Source organism: Delphinapterus leucas, chromosome 10, assembly GCF_059928025.1.
Source record: "Delphinapterus leucas isolate spDelLeu-1000000601 "Yukka" chromosome 10, BTC_Dleu_Yukka2, whole genome shotgun sequence".
Lineage (NCBI taxonomy): Eukaryota > Metazoa > Chordata > Mammalia > Artiodactyla > Monodontidae > Delphinapterus > Delphinapterus leucas.
In genome coordinates, this window is record NC_143138.1 from 87203823 (window position 1) to 87223770 (window position 19948).

At 41.7% G+C, this 19948-nt stretch overlaps 1 protein-coding gene across 2 annotated transcripts in view; it reads left to right on the forward strand.

The window, feature by feature from the left end:
• Window positions 1-1108: 1108 nt before the first annotated feature.
• Window positions 1109-19948, forward strand: part of PPP4R2 (protein phosphatase 4 regulatory subunit 2) — a 53990-nt gene continuing 35150 nt past the window's right edge. The window contains exons 1-3 of one of the 2 annotated variants that reach the window (XM_089919553.1): window positions 1109-1356; window positions 2370-2451; window positions 14443-14547. In XM_089919553.1, the coding sequence (XP_089775679.1) occupies window positions 1323-1356; window positions 2370-2451; window positions 14443-14547 (221 nt within the window). In that variant the 5' untranslated portion in view covers window positions 1109-1322. The remainder of the gene's footprint in view (window positions 1357-2369; window positions 2452-14442; window positions 14548-19948) is intronic. The other variant, XM_022572545.2, reaches the window with a different exon arrangement.

Sequence of the window (19948 nt, forward strand, 5' to 3'; positions counted from 1 at the left end):
GGTCAGAGCCACTATCTTTTAAGAGGGTCAACACTTGTGATGGCTGTGTCCAAATTTGCACCTTCTAACACCAGTCAAGAAATAGCTTTCTGTCCTCCCTTCCTCCCTCTCTCCCTTCCTTCCTTTCGCAGATTTGTGTTAGGCTTTGAGAAGAGAAGGTGGAACAGTGCAGTATCTTTTTCTTGAAAAGCTCACAGACATGAGAGGATAATAAAAATGTCCACACACTAGCTAGTTGCCAGATGTTCTGGGTTCTGCTGCCAGACTAGCTCTCCGTGCCTCAGCTATCCCATTTGTAAAATGTCAGGGCGGGAGAGTACTTCTGAGGTCTCTGCCCTCTGTAACTTCCTGGGTGCTTATGTAATGTAATCAAAATCATAATGATAATAAAAACAGCAGCCACATTAACTGAGTGCTTAAGTTCCAGGCACCCTGTGCGCTCAGTGCTTCATCATCGCCGTTTCACTCCAGTCTCAGGGCTGTTTTACAAACTTCCATTTTTCGGATGAGGTAACTGAGGCTACCGGAGTTTAAGTACGTCAGACAGGGAGTAAACAGTTGAGTTGGGCTTTAAATCCAGCTGGTTCCATTGCCTAAGCTTTTCATCCCTTTGCTGTGTGCCTTGCTTCTCTTCAAGGGTGGGTCATCGACGAGCTTTGGATTGAGGCAAGGAGGTATTTTTGCTACGATTACTAGTAATACTGAGTGCTTTTAAAATGCGTACTCGGACCACTAAGTGCACACACTCTCACCTGATTTTCGCAGCCACCTTATAGGGTGGTCCATACTAGTGCTTTCACCGTACAGATGGGGAAAGTGAGGCTCAGAGAGGCTCAGTAAATTGCTCAAGGTCACACAGCTAGCAAATGGCAGGGACTCACATACAGCCCACCCCCCTGCCTAGACCACTCCGTCTTCAGGTCGGCGCAGGTAGCTAGGGCCATCCCGGGGGAGAGGCGGGGCTACCGCCCCTGCCGGGTCTGCGGGAGACTGCCAGGGGCCACACGCCTCACCGCGCACGCGCTCTCGGGTTCCGGGTCTGGGCGCGCCGCGGGCGCGAGGACGGCGGCGGGGAGCGTGCGCGCGATGACGTGCCGGGCGCCATGTTGGAGGGCTGGTGGTAGCGGCTCGGGGAGGTGCTCGCTCTCTCGGTCTGGCTCTCTTGCTCGCTTCCCCCGGCTCCCTTCGGTGCCCCCCCCGGTCGCCTGCGTGCCGGAGTGTGTGCAAGGGAGGGGGAGGGCGTCGGGGGGGTGGGGGGAGGCCTTCCAGTCCCCGGGAGATCCGCGGTAGGAGGCGGAGGCTGCGAGGGGCTCCGGGAAGCCATGGACGTCGAGAGGCTGCAGGAGGCGCTGAAAGGTGGGGGTAGCTGCCCCCTCTCCCTTCCTTCTCACGCTCCGCGGTCCTATCTCCCTTCGGGGCAAGTGGTTCCGCGGGGCCGGGCCGGGCTAGGGGGGGAGGGCGCGCTTCCCCGGCTCCCATCCCCCTCCCGCTTCCCCGGGGGCGGGGAGCCCCGTGGGCAGCTCCCTCCCGCCCTGCTCTGGGCTTTGTGTCGGCCGCCGGCGTCTGGGCTGGGGGAGGGGAGCCGGGAAGCTCTCGCGGGGGCCCCGGCCCCTCTCCCACTCGCGGGGCACGGGTCTTGGGCCCGCAGCGCCTTCCCAGGCTGGCTTCGTTCTCCATCAGGCCCCCGCACGCCGGGCCACGGCGGGGAGAAAAAAAGTGAAAGGTTTGGGGGGAGGGGAGGGGGCGGCAAAGCAACTTTCAAGTGTCTCAGGGAGCCTTTTCCAGGGCTTCGGAAGTCATCTTTCCACGCGCCCTCATTCTCAGGTGGTCGCCTTCCCGGCTCTGAATTGCTCGCCTTCCAAGCAACAGGCTTCAGAACAGTGGTTCTCAAACTTGGGAGAGCATGATTTCAGCGTTCTGAGAATTAGGCTTTGATAGCTAGGATCATTGGGGGACGGCTACGAGAGGGAGCTGGTGTTTTCTTAAAACGCAGATTTATGAACTTCACGTAAATAAACAGTCTGTGGGGTCGGGATCTGGGGTTTTTGTATTTTAGCCGGTCTCTGAGATGAATGTGGTCCTGGTGTTCCCCCGGACCACACTTTGAGAAGCGCTGCGTTAGGGCTGGTTTCTGGCGAAGTTGAGTGCCCCCTTTAGGAGGGCTCTCGTTATCTGTGAAGAGTGACATTTGAAATTGGAGAGTAAGAGGTGGATATTTCGTTGAGAGGCTTTTTTAAATTAAAAAAATTTTTTTAAATTGCTGCTTAATATGAGGAAGGACTGAGAGGAAAGTTTGTTATTAGAAGGCATTGGAAATGGTTGGTGGACTTTTAGAAATACTAATAACTTTTCTTTCTTCCCTTATCTAGATTTTGAGAAGAGGGGGAAAAAGGAAGTTTGTCCGGTCCTGGATCAGTTTCTTTGTCATGTAGCCAAGACTGGAGAAACAATGTGAGTTGAAAACATGTAATCGTTGTTATAGATCTGTGTATCCTTCAGAATTGCTCAGGAAAGGGACAGAAGTGTATTTCAGAAGCAGTGAATACTCCATCTGTCTGAACTGCACAAGCTCCGGTAATTTAAAGCATTTACTAAGTGTATATGCTTTATTTACTTCATATGTGCTCTGTAACGAATTTTAAAGCTTTGTTAAAATTTTCTTTATGCTTTTGCGCATTTAGAATGTGTTAGTCTACAAGAGCCAGAGAAAAAGAAGAATGCATATTCCATTATGACTGTTTTTGGCCATAACAAACAGGCTTATTTCCCAAATTTTGTGGCTTTGATTCTGTTTCAGATTCTTTTATTGGTGGTATTTTCTCCTATTGTCCTGTATCCAACCTTTTGTTGTCATATTTATATATGTGGGTGCTTGAAGTGTCACTTATATTTATTCTCTTGAGGACCCTGGGTGATTATCTGACAAATTCCAGATGCTACAGTCTTGACTGTCCTGTAAACTTTCTAGGATAGCTAACTTGTTAACATACGCTCAGCATTTTATTAGGCTTGTTTGCAAATGCTGTGAATCTGAAACTTATACTATGAAGTTAGCAGTTTTCAGAGGAACATTTCAGTTCATTGTTGTGTGTGTAGTTGTTTGGCAGGAGTTGTTTTCACACTCAGGCTAACTTTATTTGTAGAGAGCAGTGCAGATTTGGTGCCTTGTAGCCTTTGTGTAGGAGGCAGTGAACAGGAAGGGGAGAGGTTTTTTTGGGGGGTAGTTTTAAAAAGTGGGCTTTCTTTTGGCTCCTCTACTTCATGTCTAGTTTTAAAATTCTTTTTGAGGCCTAATAAAAGAGTGTAAGCTTCAGCAAATGATGTATAGTTTCTTTGGCTTTATTAGCAAATGTTCATTTCTCACAAGATTTGCTTATGGTTGCAGCGTAGCCTTCTAACAACTGGCCTGATTTTAGAAAGGGGAAAAAAGAAAACCCTCTTTAATGGTCTTGCAGACGAGCTGAAACTCCCTGGTGCTTATTAAAATTACCAGTCACCTTAGGAATGTGACTGTGATGTGTTCAATCTTAAATTTCTATTTAGTGCTTTTAAAACATGGAACCCTGCAGGAAAGAAAGGTAATTTTTGCCTCTGAATTATAGTCTCTTAGAACATCTTGATTTTAAAAACTTGATGCAGAATAATTTGTATTTGTGTTGATTGCTAGTTGGTCCGAACTTATACCTCTCTACAGTATCAAGAGGAAAAGCATTTTACTTCATAGTTTTGATAAACAAGATTATTTGGAGTTAAATACTTAACGCCTCTTACCAGGTGTGTACAGACTGCCGTCCCTTTTTTTTTTTTTTTTTTTTTTGTGCGGTACGCGGGCCTCTCACTGCTGTGGCCTCTCCCATCGCGGAGCGCAGGCTCAGCGGCCATGGCTCACGGGCCCAGCCGCTCCGCGGCATGTGGGATCTTCCCGGACAGGGGCACGAACCCGCGTCCCCTGCATCGGCAGGCAGACTCTAAACCACTGCGCCACCAGGGAAGCCCCTGCCGTCCCGTTTTGATAAAAATACTTTGGCTGTAAATGTATAAACAGTTGAAAGTTTCTACAAGAAAGCTCTTTAATATCCTGTTTGACTGGATCACTAAGTGGCTAGGGAAATTCAACCTGATTTTTCTGGACAATTATTTGTCCTGAGAGAGGACTTAAAAAGGTCATCAGTTGTCCCATCCCTGTCCACGCCTCCAACCCCCCCAAATCTTTAGGTCTTTGTACATTTACTGAGAGTTTTTGTATTAAAGTGATTGGTGGTGTTAGATTCTTTATGGAGTTTGGAAAATATTTTTTAATTTATGATTCAAACAACCGGTGTTTTTACATTTAGCTTTATTTAGCCTTTGTTGGTTTTTTGTTTTTTTAAGTCAATATGGGCATGCCGTAACTTTTTTTTTTTATGTTGTGGTACGCGGGCCTCTCACGGTTGTGGCCTCCCCTTGCGGAGCACAGGCTCCGGACGCGCAGGCTCAGCGGCCATGGCTCACGGGCCCAGCCGCTCCGCGGCATGTGGGATCTTCCCGGACCCGGGCATGAACCCATGTCCCCTGCATTGGCAGGCAGACTCTCCACCACTGCGCCACCAGGGAAGCCCATGCCTTAACTTTTGATACTGAAATTTGCAGTTTCTGTCATTTATGGCTAAACTGAGCTTTGTCTAACTTCTAAGACTGTAAATACGAGAATGAAAATCTAAAATGTAGCAGTTCAGATCTCTTTGATGTTTTAGGATGGATGAGTTTCTTAAGGTAAGAATTCCTGGATTTTTTTCCTCATTTCTGTTTTTAGAAAATAGCTTTACTTAATAATGCTTATTTTAAAAAACTTCAATTATTGAAAACAGTAAGCTTAGTTTACTAAAAATATATAGTTTGGTAAATTTTGACATCTACACTCATGAAACTAACACCACACTCCAGATGGAGAATATATCCATTACTCGCAGAAGTTTCCTCCTTCCCTTTGTAATCTCCCCTCCCTGTGTGTGCTCTCCTCCCCTCAGGCAACTAAAGATCTGCTTTTTGTCACTGTAGATTAGTTAGCATGTTCTGGAATTTTATATAAATGGAATCATACAGTATATTCTTTGTCTGCCTTTTTTTACTCCGCATAATTTGAGATTGATCCACGTTGTTCAGAAATCAACAATTCATTCCTTTTTATTTCTGAGTTGTATTCATTACATGGATATCCTACAGTTCTTGCTTCATTCACTGGTTGATGGGCATTTGGGTTATTTCCAGTTTTTTTTTTTAAATTTATTTTATTTATTTATTTTTGGCTGCATTGGGTCTTCATTGCTGCGCACGGGCATTCTCTAGTGCGGCGAGTGGGGGTGACTTCATTGAGGTGCACAGACTTCTCATCACAGCGGCTTCTCTTGCTGTGGGGCATGGGCTCTAGGTGCGGGCTTCAGTAGTTGTGGCTCGTGGGCTCTAGAGCGCAGGCTCAGTAGTTGTGGCGGATGGGCTTAGTTGCTCCGCAGCATGTGGGATCTTCCCGGACCAGGGCTCCAACCTGTGTCCCCTGCATTGGCAGGTGGATTCTTAACCACTGTGCCACCCTGGAAGCCCCAGTTTTTTCTTTATTAAATAAAGCTACTGTGAATGTTTGTGTATGTGTCTTTGTATGCATTCTTTTTTTCTTGGGTAAAAATCCATCCAGGAGTGGAATGGTTGGATCATATGGTACATGTATAACTTTAGAAACTACTGAACTGTTTTCTTGAGTGATTGTGCCAATTTGCTTTTCCACCAGTATCATGGGAGTTGAGATCAGTTTCTCCATATCCTTTCCAACACAGTACGGTCGATCTTTCTCACATTAGATATTCTAATAGGTGCCTATTGTATAGTGGTTTTAATTTGTATTTGCCTAATGACTAATGATGTTGAGCATCTTTTCATCTATTTATTTGCTGTTTGTATATCTCCTTTAGTAAATTGATTCTTCGCATTTTTGCCCATGTTAAAATGGGGTTGTTTGATTTGTTATTGGGTTTTGAGAGTTCTTTATATGTTATGGATACAAATTCTTTATTAATGTGGTTTACAAATACTTGCTACCACTGTGTGGCTTGTCGTTTTATTCTCTTAACAGTGTCTTTTAAAGTGAAATTTTAAATTTAATTCCATTTTGATTTTTCAAAATTTCCTCTTTTGAAGGATTCTTACTGCATTGTGTGTTGTGATCATTTGTTCTTGTGTGCTTTTTAGTTTAGTCTTTATTTCCTGAAGTCATTCTTTTCTGATTCTTTGCTGTATTCTATTGCTTCATTTTCTGAGTTTCTCTAATTCTGACTTGTATCATTTTTCTCAGTATGTTTAGCTCATTTTGAAAATAGTATAAGGTTGTGATCTGTTTCCGAGCAAGTCTTTCTAGCTTCCCTTTGCTGTCTTGAGGGATGTTATTTTGCTCCTTATTCTCCTTTTTTCTTACAACAATTTCATATTAGATTTGACCTTGATATTTTTCTGTTTTGCATTTTTATGTGAAAATAGTTTTTCTGCACTTTGAGGAGGAGGCATGGTTCAGAGTAGCTGTCCTTAACTTCACAGAGTTTGCTCATTATTTTTGTGAAGTGTTAGAATATGGAATGTTCTTTCTGAAATTTCTAGGCTCTGTTCTATCAATACTTTTATTTGGACCTTGTCTTTCCTTCATCTCTGTTGTCTCTTTGTCTTTGGGGTCTCCTCTGTATGGGAGCTCTGGTGGGTCACTTTCAAGTGCTCATGAAGCAAGACTTTGTCCCTTTCAGCCCTTACTGGAGGTCCTTTCTCTTCACTTATTACTGTGAGTGGGCAAAACCTATCTCAGTTTCAGCTACTGTTCTCACATTGACCTGCCATGATTTCTTGTGAACACCTGCTGGCAATTTTGTGGTTCTCCTATTTGTAGGCCCTTCCGGTTCACTACGACTTCTGTTTTCTCTTGTACAGATTCTGATAATGGTACAGGTCATGTGACCATAAGTTTTTCCTCATTAACGTACATTTTGGGGTTTGTGAGATAACCTTGTCAGGGAATTTTGTTGTAAATGTTTTTGCTTATTGGTTTTGGGTTTGCTGTCTAGTTACGTTTGACATAAGGGGTTTTGGAGAGATGAAAAATTGTAGCACCTCTGCCATCCTCTCAGAATTACACTATTTAGGAGAACTTTTTCTTTTTTTTTTTTTAAATTTATTTTTGGCTGCATTGGGTCTTCATTGCTGCATGCAGGCTTTCTCTAGTTGTGGTGAGCAGGGCTACTCTTCGTTGTGGTGCGCAGGCTTCTCATTGCAGTGGCTTCTCTTGCTGCAGAGCACAGGCTCTAGGTGCGCGGGCTTCAGTAGTTGTGGCATGGGGGCTCAGTAGTTGTGGCGCACGGGCTTAGTTGCTCCGTGACATGTGGGATCTTCCCGGACCAGGGCTCGAACCCATGTCCCGTGCATTGGCAGGCAGACTGTTATAACCACTGCGCCACCAGGGAAGTCCGTAAGAGAACTTTTTAAGTCAGTCCCTGTTAAGTTAGTTTCCTCATCTATAAAAGGGAATAGTAACAGTACCTCATAGCGTGAGTACATAATACACGGAAATACACTGCTTCATAAACAGTGTTAACATTATTTATTTACTCAATAGATAGTAGTTGTTATTGTGTTGATAATGCTTATATTGAGTCTACTTTTTTTCCCTCCCTGCAGTTTCGAACTCTTTGTGTTCAGCAATTTTGAAATACTAAGAAAATAAAAGTTACTTAAAAAGTAGTAGTAATCAACAACTGAGATCTGCATTATTATAAATAAAATCTCCTTAAGTCCATGTGACTGTTAGATCCTTCTTCTGTGGCTTTCTTTAGGGAGGGAATTTTGTTTTGTCTAACATAGTATCAAACGCTTGAACATTATTTCTAAAATGTCAGTTTCACATACTACCTTTGGGATTTTTTACCACATCCTTGTAGCATCTGTACAATTATTTACTTAATGTTCTTTTTGAGGTCAGCTTACTTCAGATTTTTTTAAGATGGAAGAATACTACAGATAGAGATTAAGCCCTCATTTGACCCCTCCCCAGAAGTATAATCAACATGTTAATTTCTTCCTCTTAGTCTTGTGAGAAATAAGGAGGTCTGAAACCAGTGGTTTGTTGCATTAGTTATATTTTTCTATGTCATTTTAAAATCTGTGAATACTAAAATATTAATATGAATTACCCATGTGCCACCTAAATTCCTATCATGTACCATTATCACAGTGGTACACAGAGGAAGCACAGTAGATTTTCAGTAGATATTAGTTAAATGGTTGCCCTTTTGTATCTAAATATTTTAGTAACTGCAGTGATTAAGATAGGAACATGAAGAAAATTGTAGTTGTTTTCATTTGTTTCATCACATCAAACCTGTAAATCTGATGTGTCATATACGCTGTACAAAATCTACTGCGTGATGCACTGGAAGCTAGATGTGTCAACTCTGTTTTCTGACTGGAATTAACTTCAAATTGTCAGTCTTTTTGGTGTGCAGGTGAGTTCATACTTTCCATGTTCAGTCCAGTTTTTACTAGTAGTTGGCTGGTCCTCTAATTTCATGAGAATTAGCGTGTGGTAACATCATTCTGGGAAGGAGCATGGCTTGATTCTGAAATTAGCTTGTCAGAATTAGCTGTGTGAATTAGGGCAAATAATTTGTGAGCTTGTTTCCTCACTTCAGAGATGGGGTTTACACCATGAGGTTGCCTCAGCTTGTGTGAGGACTTGAATAAATGAAAATATGTAGCTATAGATACTAAAATTTGGGAGAGGGTAAAAGTTAGAATTGTCTGTGTGTTGGGCATAAATAGAGTGCATTTGGCCCATGAAACAAGTCTGAGGTACTTAATCTTGTGGAAAGAGCTCTGGTTAGAGAGTCACGAGAGCACAAGACAGACCTGGGTTTGAATTCCCAGCTCTACCACTTAGTTACTCTGTCACCAAGGCCAACTTCTCTGTGCCTTAATTTCCTTATCGTAAGATATGGGAAATAAAGTAAACCCATCTCAAGGGATGTTATGGGGATTCACTGAGTTTACACTTTATGAGTGCTTAACGCTGTGACTAGTGCATAGTGACTACTCCCTCCTCCCCATAGCTACTCTTTTAGTCTCCTCCAGTAAGTCACTTAAATTACTGTGGGCCACACTTCCCTCAGGTACTGAATGAGGAGCTTATAAAAGATGATTTCCAAGTTTCCTTCCATTTCAGAAGCCTGTGGGAGTCTGTGTTGTGGCAGTAGTTACCAGGGGTGGTATTGCAGGAACAGTGGTAAAGGGTGGGGCACAGGCACAGTGGTTGTCATTAAATGTCTGCTGATGGTGAAGATGTTATCTCTTGGGAGTATGTTACATAGGTTAGTGGTTTGGAGACAGTAAAAAAATTGAGAATCACTTGGATGAGAGAGACCAGTCAGTGTTACCACTAACTCATGAGAGCCACAGAGCGGTTCCCAGAGTGTCTGTCTTAGTGTTACCTACATGTGTGCCTTTTTATCTATATCCAGAGATCCTCTTTGTGCCTGCCAATAAATTGGAGTTCATAATGCTTATGGACTATTACTGGAAGCCTGTCACCAACTTCATGTGGCTTCAGAACATCTTATTAGTAAGAAGATGAGGAATTTATGGTCCAGATTTACAGTGGTTTCCCTCTGTTCTGTGGACTGTAGGTCTTTTACCTTTCTCATATGGGAGTTTATTATTGGGGGGCTGGGGGGGGTGGGTGAGTGAGTGAGTGAGTGTGTATGTTTGTGTCTGTCTACCTAAATCAGTATCATAGCAAAAAAACTTAAATCACTTACTAAAACAGAGTATAGACAGTTGAAGGGGAGAACGTTGACTGTTATTTAATACATATGCCTGTGAAAGCATTGTCCTTTAAAATACCTGATGAATGTGAGAAATGTGTTTTAGATCTTCATTTTTGCTAGGCCTTCATATGTGTTCAGTTGCTCATCTTTGTTCTCTCTGGTTTCACCCACAGCGATCCTTTTCGTGTATCAGGCTGCCTGGGTTTGGCACTCCTTGTAACCACCCTCCAAACTCCATTCCTACCAAAATAGATTGAATATTATTGAGAACGTACACCATTGACTGTAAAGTGTATAAGAGCTAATTTAAGTCTCAATAAAAATGTAAAATATAGTAATAGTGACCCATTGCTTTTAAAAAATGTGCCATATATGTGGTAGTTCAAGCAGAGCTTTTTTGTTACCACTTACCAGTTTGACTTTGTTGGCAGGGGCGCGAGGGGGATAGCTTTATTGTAGAGTGAAGACACACTTGGAGCTGTGTATGTCAAGGTATCTCCTGTCTCTCTGCTTATAATCTGCTTGACTCTAGGTTAGCAGGCTGTGCTGGTTAAAATTCTAGTTTCATTGTAACCTACTTGAATGACCATGATGGAACAAGTTAGTCACCTATGCCCTCTTTTCCTCTGTTCCCCAGCTGAAAATATGAATAACAACACTTAGGTTGCAGAGTTTTTGTGAAATAGCAGGCATTCAACAAATCTTAGATGCCTTGTTTATATACTGTGATATAAAAAATAAAAATTCATAGTAAAAATAACACGTATTTAATACCAGTGTTGATACTTAAAAGTTTTTGCAGCTTACTGAAATGAAATCCTAAGAATGAAAACATACTGACGAGTAACAGTGATCTGTTTTCAGGTCCAAGAGTTCCCTAATCTCATCAAGTTTCTTTATACTTGTGACTGAGCTAGCTGTTCATTTTACTTGCCAAAACTTTACTTCAGCTATTATCGTTTCCTTCTTTCCTGTAGCCAGGTCTGACTTAGATGTGCATACCTGTACTTGTGCATACCTGTACTTTTACTATCTCCCTATGATTTGTCTGGGCTCCCTTCAGGGGGTGGAGCCTCTTGAGTATTTTGACTCTTTAAATCTTATTCTCCTAATGTTATTTTTTGTAGTATGTGGTGCTTGTGAGTACTCCTACCTAGTTAGAGTCTTTGATTGATTTTAAAGTGGTGAATCAGAAATCTTTAAGGGACTAGGATTTTCACATAAGAACTTCTGTTTTGGGTTATCAGGTTTTTTTCTTCCTAAAAGGCAAACTTAATGAACATTTCTTTTGTGCCAGAAACTATCACATGTTTCATATGCCTACCCTAATTTAATCTTCACTACTACTCTTTGAAGTAGGTGTTTCCTTTTTAAAAATAAGGATACTGAGGCTTGCAGAACTTAAATAATTTTGATTGTGCAGCTGGTGAGTGACAGAATTGGGATTTAAACTCAGCCATTCTGACTTCAGATTCTCCCATAACCAGTACTTTATACCACTTGTCACTTGTTCATTTGTCTTCTCACAAGTTTCCTGTTTACTGTAGCTATCTTAGAATCCTTACGAAACTACTTATAATTTGAAGCTATGCATTTGGTAGGAATCTATTACCACTGTTATTTTTGTTAATTCTAAGACTTTCATGCTGCTTACCTAAGCCAGATCCCACATACCTGGCCACCCCTCCTTTCCTTGTGCTAAGGTATAATGTGACCTTCTAGGCACTGACACCACAGGTGGTTTCCTGGGGGAGGGATTGTGGCAAGTATGGGGAGGTGGGGTGTGGTGGTTTGTGGTTTAAGAAAAACTATGTTAGGGGATATTTATTGAAAGGGTCAGTAGGGTAGGTGACTTGATGTACCCTAACATTTGTGATTTTGATCATTTTCTGGTGACCCCCAATGCTGAAACCTTTCAATAATTGTGATTTTGCAGTATACATATGAAGCATATAGGTGATGAACTGATGTATGCATTTTAGGTAGAATGTGTGAGCCTCTTTAATACATGCATCTTGGATTTGTTATTCTGTCACCCCCAAATCTTACCTTTGCAGTATTGGGAGATATGTGATAATATTTACAGGTGATGAAACGAGAAACTACATATTATAGAAGGATTTGAAATTTGAGATATGTAAGAGGTCTTACAGGTGTATTTGTAATTTTTGCACTGTTGTGTACTGCTGGGAAGGCGGGTGAGGTAGCTTTTTTATTAACAACAAAATATTTCTATTCAGAATTGTTTGTGCTAAAGTGAATTTAATATTTCTGGAGATAGTTTTATTCTGGTCTTATTTTAGGGGTATTATTCATGAGGACTCCAGGGTAACTTTTGAGATTGTGGGTATTTTTTTTCTCAAAGTGGTTCTTTAAGTGGAGACTAGTCTGCCTTTTCTAGGGCCTTTGCACATTAAGAGTATTTCTGCAAGGAGTAATCTGAAATGTGGATAGAATGTGGCCTGGTTTTCTTTTTTCCCCAGTGAAGACTGTTGGTGAACCCTGGGTTTTCCTGTTAATCTGTTGTAAGACAAGTTGTCTTTCTCTTGCTCCTGTATAGCTACTAATACCTCTCTAATCTTGTCCTAACTGTTCATACTAGAGGGTTCATGGGGATAATACCTTGTTACCTTGTCATCCACTTTTCTTGTAAATATTGTCTGTGGCATTTGATTTTGCTATCTTAGTTGCTCTAGCATATGGCAGAAGTGAATGCCACAGCTAGGATTTGGCCACTTTAAAAAATTCCAAAATATTGATATTAGGTGAGTATATGGACAGGTGGTAAATATAAATGTAGAACTTTCAGTGTTTCTGAAAGTATCTTAAATATGGAGAATATCATATATATGCTTTTAAAATTCACATCTCCATATTGGTTAACAAGAAGTTTGGTGAGAATAACTGCATTTTGAGTTTAGTGGATCATATAAATTAAATAATTATTATTGTGCCCATAATATGAAGAAACTCATGTACAAAGATTATGGAAATTAATACTCCTTTAGATAAGCCTGTCTAGTTTTAAAAGTTTTTTATTACAAAGTGCTCACAGGAAAAAAGAAAAATCAAACTAGACTGTTGTTAACCTGTTTCATGTATATTCTTAATAGAATTTTTCTATGCATATATGTGTATATATGTTAATTCTTTTAAAAAATATTGTATCATACTTCTGCAATTTGTGTATGTCTTATTGAAGCACATCATTTTTTGGGTTGCATTTTGTCTGTATTGTAATTCATTTAAGCTGTCCACTTTGATGGTCTTAAAGATTGTTTACAGTTAAAACTGCTTAAGTGAGCATAATTATGTTGGCACAGATGCGTGAATGGGATTTATGGGTTGGACTTTATGTGCATTATTATCTGGCCTTCAGAAATCTTTTTGTTTCAACATATGCCTATAGAAACAGTGTATCAAAGTTACCTGTCCAGTATCAGTACTGAACATTATTAGGCTTTTAAGTCTGAAAATCAGATAGATGAAAAATGGTATCTCATTTTAATTTGCTTTTTTAAATTTTATGCCAGCATCTTTCCATTTGTTTATTGCTATTTGTAGTTTTCTGTCTCCCTCATTTATTAAGCTATGATTTGTTCCTTAATTTTTTTTGCTAGATTTTTATTGATAAAATAATAGAGTACCTTGATAAAGTTAACTTCTAAATAAGTTATACTTTTGTTGTGTTAGGAGTAATTTGAGTTTAAGACAGTCTCAAGGACTTCACTGGTGGCACAGTGGTTAAGAATTCACCTGCCAGTGCAGGGAACACAGGTTCGATCCCTGGTCCGGGAAGATCCCACATGCTGCGGAGCGAGTAAGCCTGCAAGCCGAAACTACTGAGCCCGTGTGCCTAGAGCCCGTGCTCCGCAACAAGAGAAGCCACCACAATGAGAAGCCCGCGCACAGCAACAAAGACCCAACGCAGCCAAAAATAAAATAAAATTAAAAAAAAATTCTCATTCTAAAAAGAAAAAGACAGTCTCAAGCAGCAAGTTGTTTAAAAAGGATGGTCTAGACATTATAGCAAAAGATAGTCTTTGTTATCATGGGTGGGTTGAATTGTTATTTCTGGCATGTATCTGTCTTTTTATTCACATTCCAAAGACAGGTAGGCATATTTATCAGTTAAAGAAACTTCAAATACAAAGTATGAGCAATGTCTTTCATTTTTATGACTGTATTTGAAATTTTGTCCTGGTAAATCCCCCCCCCCGCACCCCCCCCATATGTGGTCCTGGTCTATTTATTTGTAAATAGGCCAAAACAACCAGTTAGTTTGAGAGAAAAAAAACAAAACTACATTCTGTCCTTAGGTTGGCTGAATACTGAGAACACGCTGAGATCTCAAAAGTGTCATAAAGTCCTAGTCAAGCAGAAGAAATGAAAATACTACCCCAAAAAAGGGACGTATCTTAAGATTGTTTCCTACTATCTTAAAATTAGTTTTGAATAAATACATACTTTTATTTAAATGTACGTAAAATACTAATGGTGTCTAAGTAAAAGTAATTGAAGATGTGTGAGATTTTTGAGATGTGGGATTTTTCTTCAAACTTGCATTTAATTCTGTAATATTTATTTCACTTTCTGTTTCAATAATTCTTAACAGTGGTTCTCAACCAGGGGTGACAACATCTGGAGACGTTTTTGGTTGTTACAAGTGTGGGACGCAACTGGCATATAGTGTGAAGCCAAGAATGCTACATTGCACAGGGTAACACCCAACAACAAAGCGTTATCAGACCCAGAATCTCAGTGCTGAGGTTGAAAGATTCTGCTTCATAGGAAAAAGCATACGTTAAGCTTTAAAAAGTGTCTAATAGTTTTGTTCTGTGACCTGTGAAATAAAAATAGTGATGGGTATTATAAGACCATCAAGGTCTTTAATCAAGGCTTCTAGTTTTATTGATACCTTTCAGGCTTCTATTTGACAAACTTAGAAAAGTCTGATTTTGGGAAATAAATACTACTTATTGAAGATTTAATAGTTTAATTAAAGTGTTGTCTTTCCTGACTTTCAGTTAAGATGAAAGTTCCAAATGTTTTGCCTTTTATCTAATCAGATATTGTCTAGAACTCTTTCTCCTTGCTGGTCATACTGACAACGCTTTTGACGTTAGATATGTGGCAATTCTGTGATACCACCTGAGTCTCCGACAATTCAGTAGTGCCATTTTCTACTTGGAGTTAGCATCAGATCTCACATGTTAAGGGCTTAGTCCCACAATACTGCCACCTACCTACCCCCTTCAGACACCAGTCAGAAGTCCAGGCTGTTATACCTGTGTTTCTGACCAGCAGGCTAAAAATTAGAGGTTTCTGTGACCCCTTCCTCAGGTTCTGTTAATTTGCTAGAGTGGCTCGCAAAACTCAGGAAGTTTACTATCTAGATTATTCGTTTATTAATATTGCACAGGATGTTAAAGGTTATGAAGGAGTAGCCAGATGAAGAGATACATAGGGGGAGGTCCAGAGGGGTCGTGAGCACAGATGCCTGTGGAGTTTGGGTGCACCACCCTGCCGGCAGGTGGATACATTCTTGCTCACCAACCCAGAACCTCTCTGATCCCCATAGTTGATAGATGTCTATGGAGGCTTCATCAGGTGGGCATAATCGATGATTAATTCTACTTTTAGCCCCTCTCCAAAGAATGACAGTGGGAAGTGCGGTTGAAAGTTCCAAGCTTCTAATCATGACTCCATCTTTCTGGTGACCAGCCCCCATCTAGGAGCCTACCAAGAGTCAGAGTTGCCTCGTTAGAATAAAAGACATTTCTATCACCCAGGAAATTCCAAGGGATTTAGTAGCTCTGTGTCAGGAACTGGGGCCAGAGACTAAATATTACAACAGAAGATTCTCTTAGCACCTTTATTTTCAAGGGTTTTAGGAGCTCTGTTAGGATCTGGGAGCAGACAGCAGTATGCATAGTTCCTTTTTTTTTTTTTTAACATCTTTATTGGAGTATAATTGCTTTACAGTGGTGTGTTTCTGCTTTATAACAAAGTGAATCAGTTATACATATGTTCCCATATCTCTTCCCTCTTGCGTCTCCCTCCCTCCCACCCTCCCTATCCCACCCTCCTTATCCCACCCCGCTAGGTGGTCACAAAGCACAGAGCTGATCTCCCTGTGCTATGCGGCTGCTTCCCACTAGCTATCTCTTTTACGTTTGGTAGTATATATATGTCCACGCCACTCTCTCTCTTTGTCACAGCTTACCCTTCCCCCTCCCCATATCCTCAAGTCCATTCTCTAGTAGATCTGTGTCTTTATTCCCATCTTGCCCCTAGGTTCTTCATGACCTTTTTTTTTCTCTTAGATTCCATACATATGTGTTAGCATACGGTATTTGTTTTTCTCTTTCTGACTTACTTCACTCTGTATGACAGACTCTAGGTCCATCCACCTCACTACAAATAACTCAATAACGTTTCTTTTTATGGCTGAGTAATATTCCATTGTATATATGTGCCACATCTTCTTTATCCATTCATCTGTCGATGGACACTTAGGTTGCTTCCATGTCCTGGCTACTGTAAATAGAGCTGCAGTGAACATTTTGGTACATGACTCTTTTTGAATTATGGTTTCCTCAGGGTATATGCCCAGTAGTGGGATTGCTGGGTCACATGGTAGTTCTATTTTTAGTTTTTTTAAGGACCCTCCATACTGTTCTCCATAGTGGCTGTATCAATTTACATTCCCACCAAAAGTGCAAGAGTGTTCCCTTTTCTCCACACCCTCTCCAGCATTTATTGTTTCTAGATTTTTTGATGATGGCCATTCTGACCGTTGTGAGATGATATCTCACTGTAGTTTTGATTTGCACATAGTTCTTATTACTGCACAAATATATCCATTAGCTAGCTTCATTGGACCATTCTTATATGTGTAGGGGAGAAAGAGAACCTTGAATTTCTCACTTCATTGGTGGATTGCTAGCTTTGTGTCTTAATTAACTGCTCTGCATATACCTAATCTGTAATTACCCATGAACTCTGCTGACTGATAGCCTGGCAGCTATGTGTATCTCACAAAGTCACAGACTACTACACAAGTGGCCAGTACACCAATGGGACATTAGTGGCAGCAGTGTTGACCACTTCTCCCACCTCCAAAGGAGTTAGCTGCCATAGCCACCCCCTGCATACTGTCTTTGAAAGGGAAGGGTTAAATTGAGCCTGGAACAGGTGAGAAAGATTTCTGTCATTTTTCAGATTTAACTGTGTTAAAGTGAGGACTTTCTTCATTACTCATGCATTTCAAACAGTCTGACAAGGTGAGAGAAATTGGAAGTACAAAGTAGAGAGGTCTACCAAACCTGCATATTTTAATGTAATTATTATTTTTTTAAAATTTATTTTATTTATTTATTTTGGCTGGATTGGGTCTTCATTGCTGCACACGGGCCCTCTCTAGTTGCAGGGAGCGGGGGCCACTCTTAGGTGTGTTGCGGGGGCCTCTCATTGCGGTGGCCTCTCTTGCTGTGGAGCGCGGGCTCTAGGCACGTGGGCTCAGTAGTTGTGGCACACGGGCTTAGGTGCTCTGCGGCATGTGGGATCTTCACAGAAGAGGGCTCGAACCCGTGTCCCCTGCATCGGCAGGCAGATTCTTAGCCGCTGCGCCACCAGGGAAGTCCCTAATGTAATTATTAATAATACTTCATTAAATATGATACACATGGCAAACTGGGCAGAACACCAGGTGTAGGCTAGGACTGTTCTAACTAGGATGTATTGTCCCTGTTTCCTTTGAATTCTCCCTTGTATAGCATTACTAGTTTGTATCATTCATTCTTATGCTTTTATCCTATTAGTTAGGCAAATACTGTTTTATTCTTTATACTGGTTTCTTGATCTGGGCTTTTTTTACCTCTCCAATTTGTCTCTTGCCACTGTATGTAACTTTGCCAAGTGACCTGCAGTTCACTGAGTATGCAGTGCTCTGTTTTGCTAGTATTAAATTCTAATAGCATCTGGTTTTTTTAAAAAATTATTTATTTATTTATTTTTGGCTGCATTGGGTCCTCGTTGCTGCACGCAGACCCTTTCTAGCTGAGGCGAGCGGGGGCCACCCCTCGCTGCGGTGCGCGGACCTCTCACCACAGTGGCCTGTCCCTGTTGTGGAGCAGGGGCTCTAGGCTCCCGCACTTCAGTAGTTGTGGCGAAAGGGCTCAGCTGCTCCCCGGCACGTGGGATCCTCCCGGACCAGGGCCCAAACCCGTGTCCCCTGCATTAGCAGGCGGACTGCCAACCACTGCGCCACCAGGGAAGTCCCTCTAATAGCATCTTTCTGTTTGTTGCCTCTGACATTCTTCCTCATGGGATAACTTCAACTTGTCTTTTAAGACTGTTCAGACAGCTCCATTCAAATACATACAGATCTCCTGAGAAGCTCTCTTGGATTTCCTTTTCTCCATAGAAACTACCATATTTATGACATGCATTGACATTGATCATATTTTCTGTTAGTCTGTTTCCACTTGTGGTTCTGTAGGCTTTGAGCACGCTGAAATTGCCTCGCTCAAAACGTATCGCAAAGTTAGGAGCTGGATTAAATATCTAAATGGGAGAAAAATAAGAATCTTGTCTTCATCTATTAAAGAAATATTCTTTTCTTTAGAAAAAAATAGAAAATATTATTGGTATCAGAATTTTGAGCTTTGTGTATGTGTGAAAATTCTGAGTTTGCTTGCTTTCTCTCTTCCCTTTTTTTCCTGTGTCCAGATTCTATTTATCCTTTGTCAGTTTTGCTTGTTTTTACGCCTCCCTAGATTTTAAAACAAGATAGTAATCTTGCCTTTCTAAAGTCTGCATTTTACCATTTTCTACTCTGTATGGGTACCTTTTTTTTAATGGTTTCATCAATTGGCTTTTTTTTTAAAGTAAATTTATTTATTTATTTATTTTTGGCCACGTTGGGTCTTCGTTGCTGTGCGTGGGCTTTAGTTGCGGCAAGTGGGGGCTACTCTTCGTTGCGGTGCATGGGCTTCTCATTGTGGTGGCTTCTCTTGTTGCGGAGCACGGGCTCTAGGCACATGGGCTTCAGTAGTTGCAGCATGCGGGCTCCATAGTTGTGGGTCGCTAGCTCTAGAGCGCAGACTCAGTAGTTGTGGCGCACGGGATTAGTTGCTCTGTGCATGTGGGATCTGCCCGGACCGGGGATTGAACTCGTGTCCCCTGCATTGGCAGGCGGATTCTTTTTTTTTTCTTTTTTTGCGGTACGCGGGCCTCTCACTCCTGTGGCCCCTCCCGCCGCGGAGCACAGGCTCCGGACGCGCAGGCTCAGCGGCCATGGCTCACGGGCCCAGCCACTCCGCAGTATGTGGGATCTTCCCGGACCGAGGCACGAACCCGTGTCCCCTGCATCGGCAGGCGGACTCTCAACCACTGCGCCACCAGGGAAGCCCCCGCAGGCGGATTCGTAACTGCTGCGCCACCAGGGAAGTCCCTGTATGGGTACTTTAATATAAGTATTATTTCTTCTACCAAGCTAGGCCCTTAGAGGCCATAATTTGTTTTTTGATCATTATATGCTTCTGTATCATATGTCACTGTTCCTTCAAAGTAGTAGACTTGCTGTCTTAGCTTGGGCTACTGTCGGAAAATACCGTAGACTGGGTGGCTCAAACAACAGAAATTTTCTTCTTACAGTTATGGAGGCTGGAAGTCTGAGCTCACAGTGCTGGCATGGTTGGATTCTGGTGAGAACTCTTCCCGGCTTGCCCAAGGTCACCTTCTTTTTGTGGCCACACATGGAGGGGATGGGGCCTGAGGGACTGCTCTCCTGCCTGCCCTCCAAACCCCCCACTTTTTCTACTGAAAGTAGTAGTCCCATTAGGAGGGTGTTACTCTCAGGACCTCACTCATACCTAATTGTCTCCCAAAGGCCTTATCCTCAAATGCTATCACACTGGGTTAGGGCCTTCAACATAAGAAATTTGGGTGGATACAAACACAGTCCGTAACATTCGTCAGTGATTTGTATGTCTTTTTATTTTTACTGATTACATTCAGATATGGATTGTTTTATGCAGATGTATTCTTAAAAGTTTTGATGTTAATTGAGTTTTATGAAGTAAACATTTTAGGTGTACACTGTTAGAAAGTGGAAG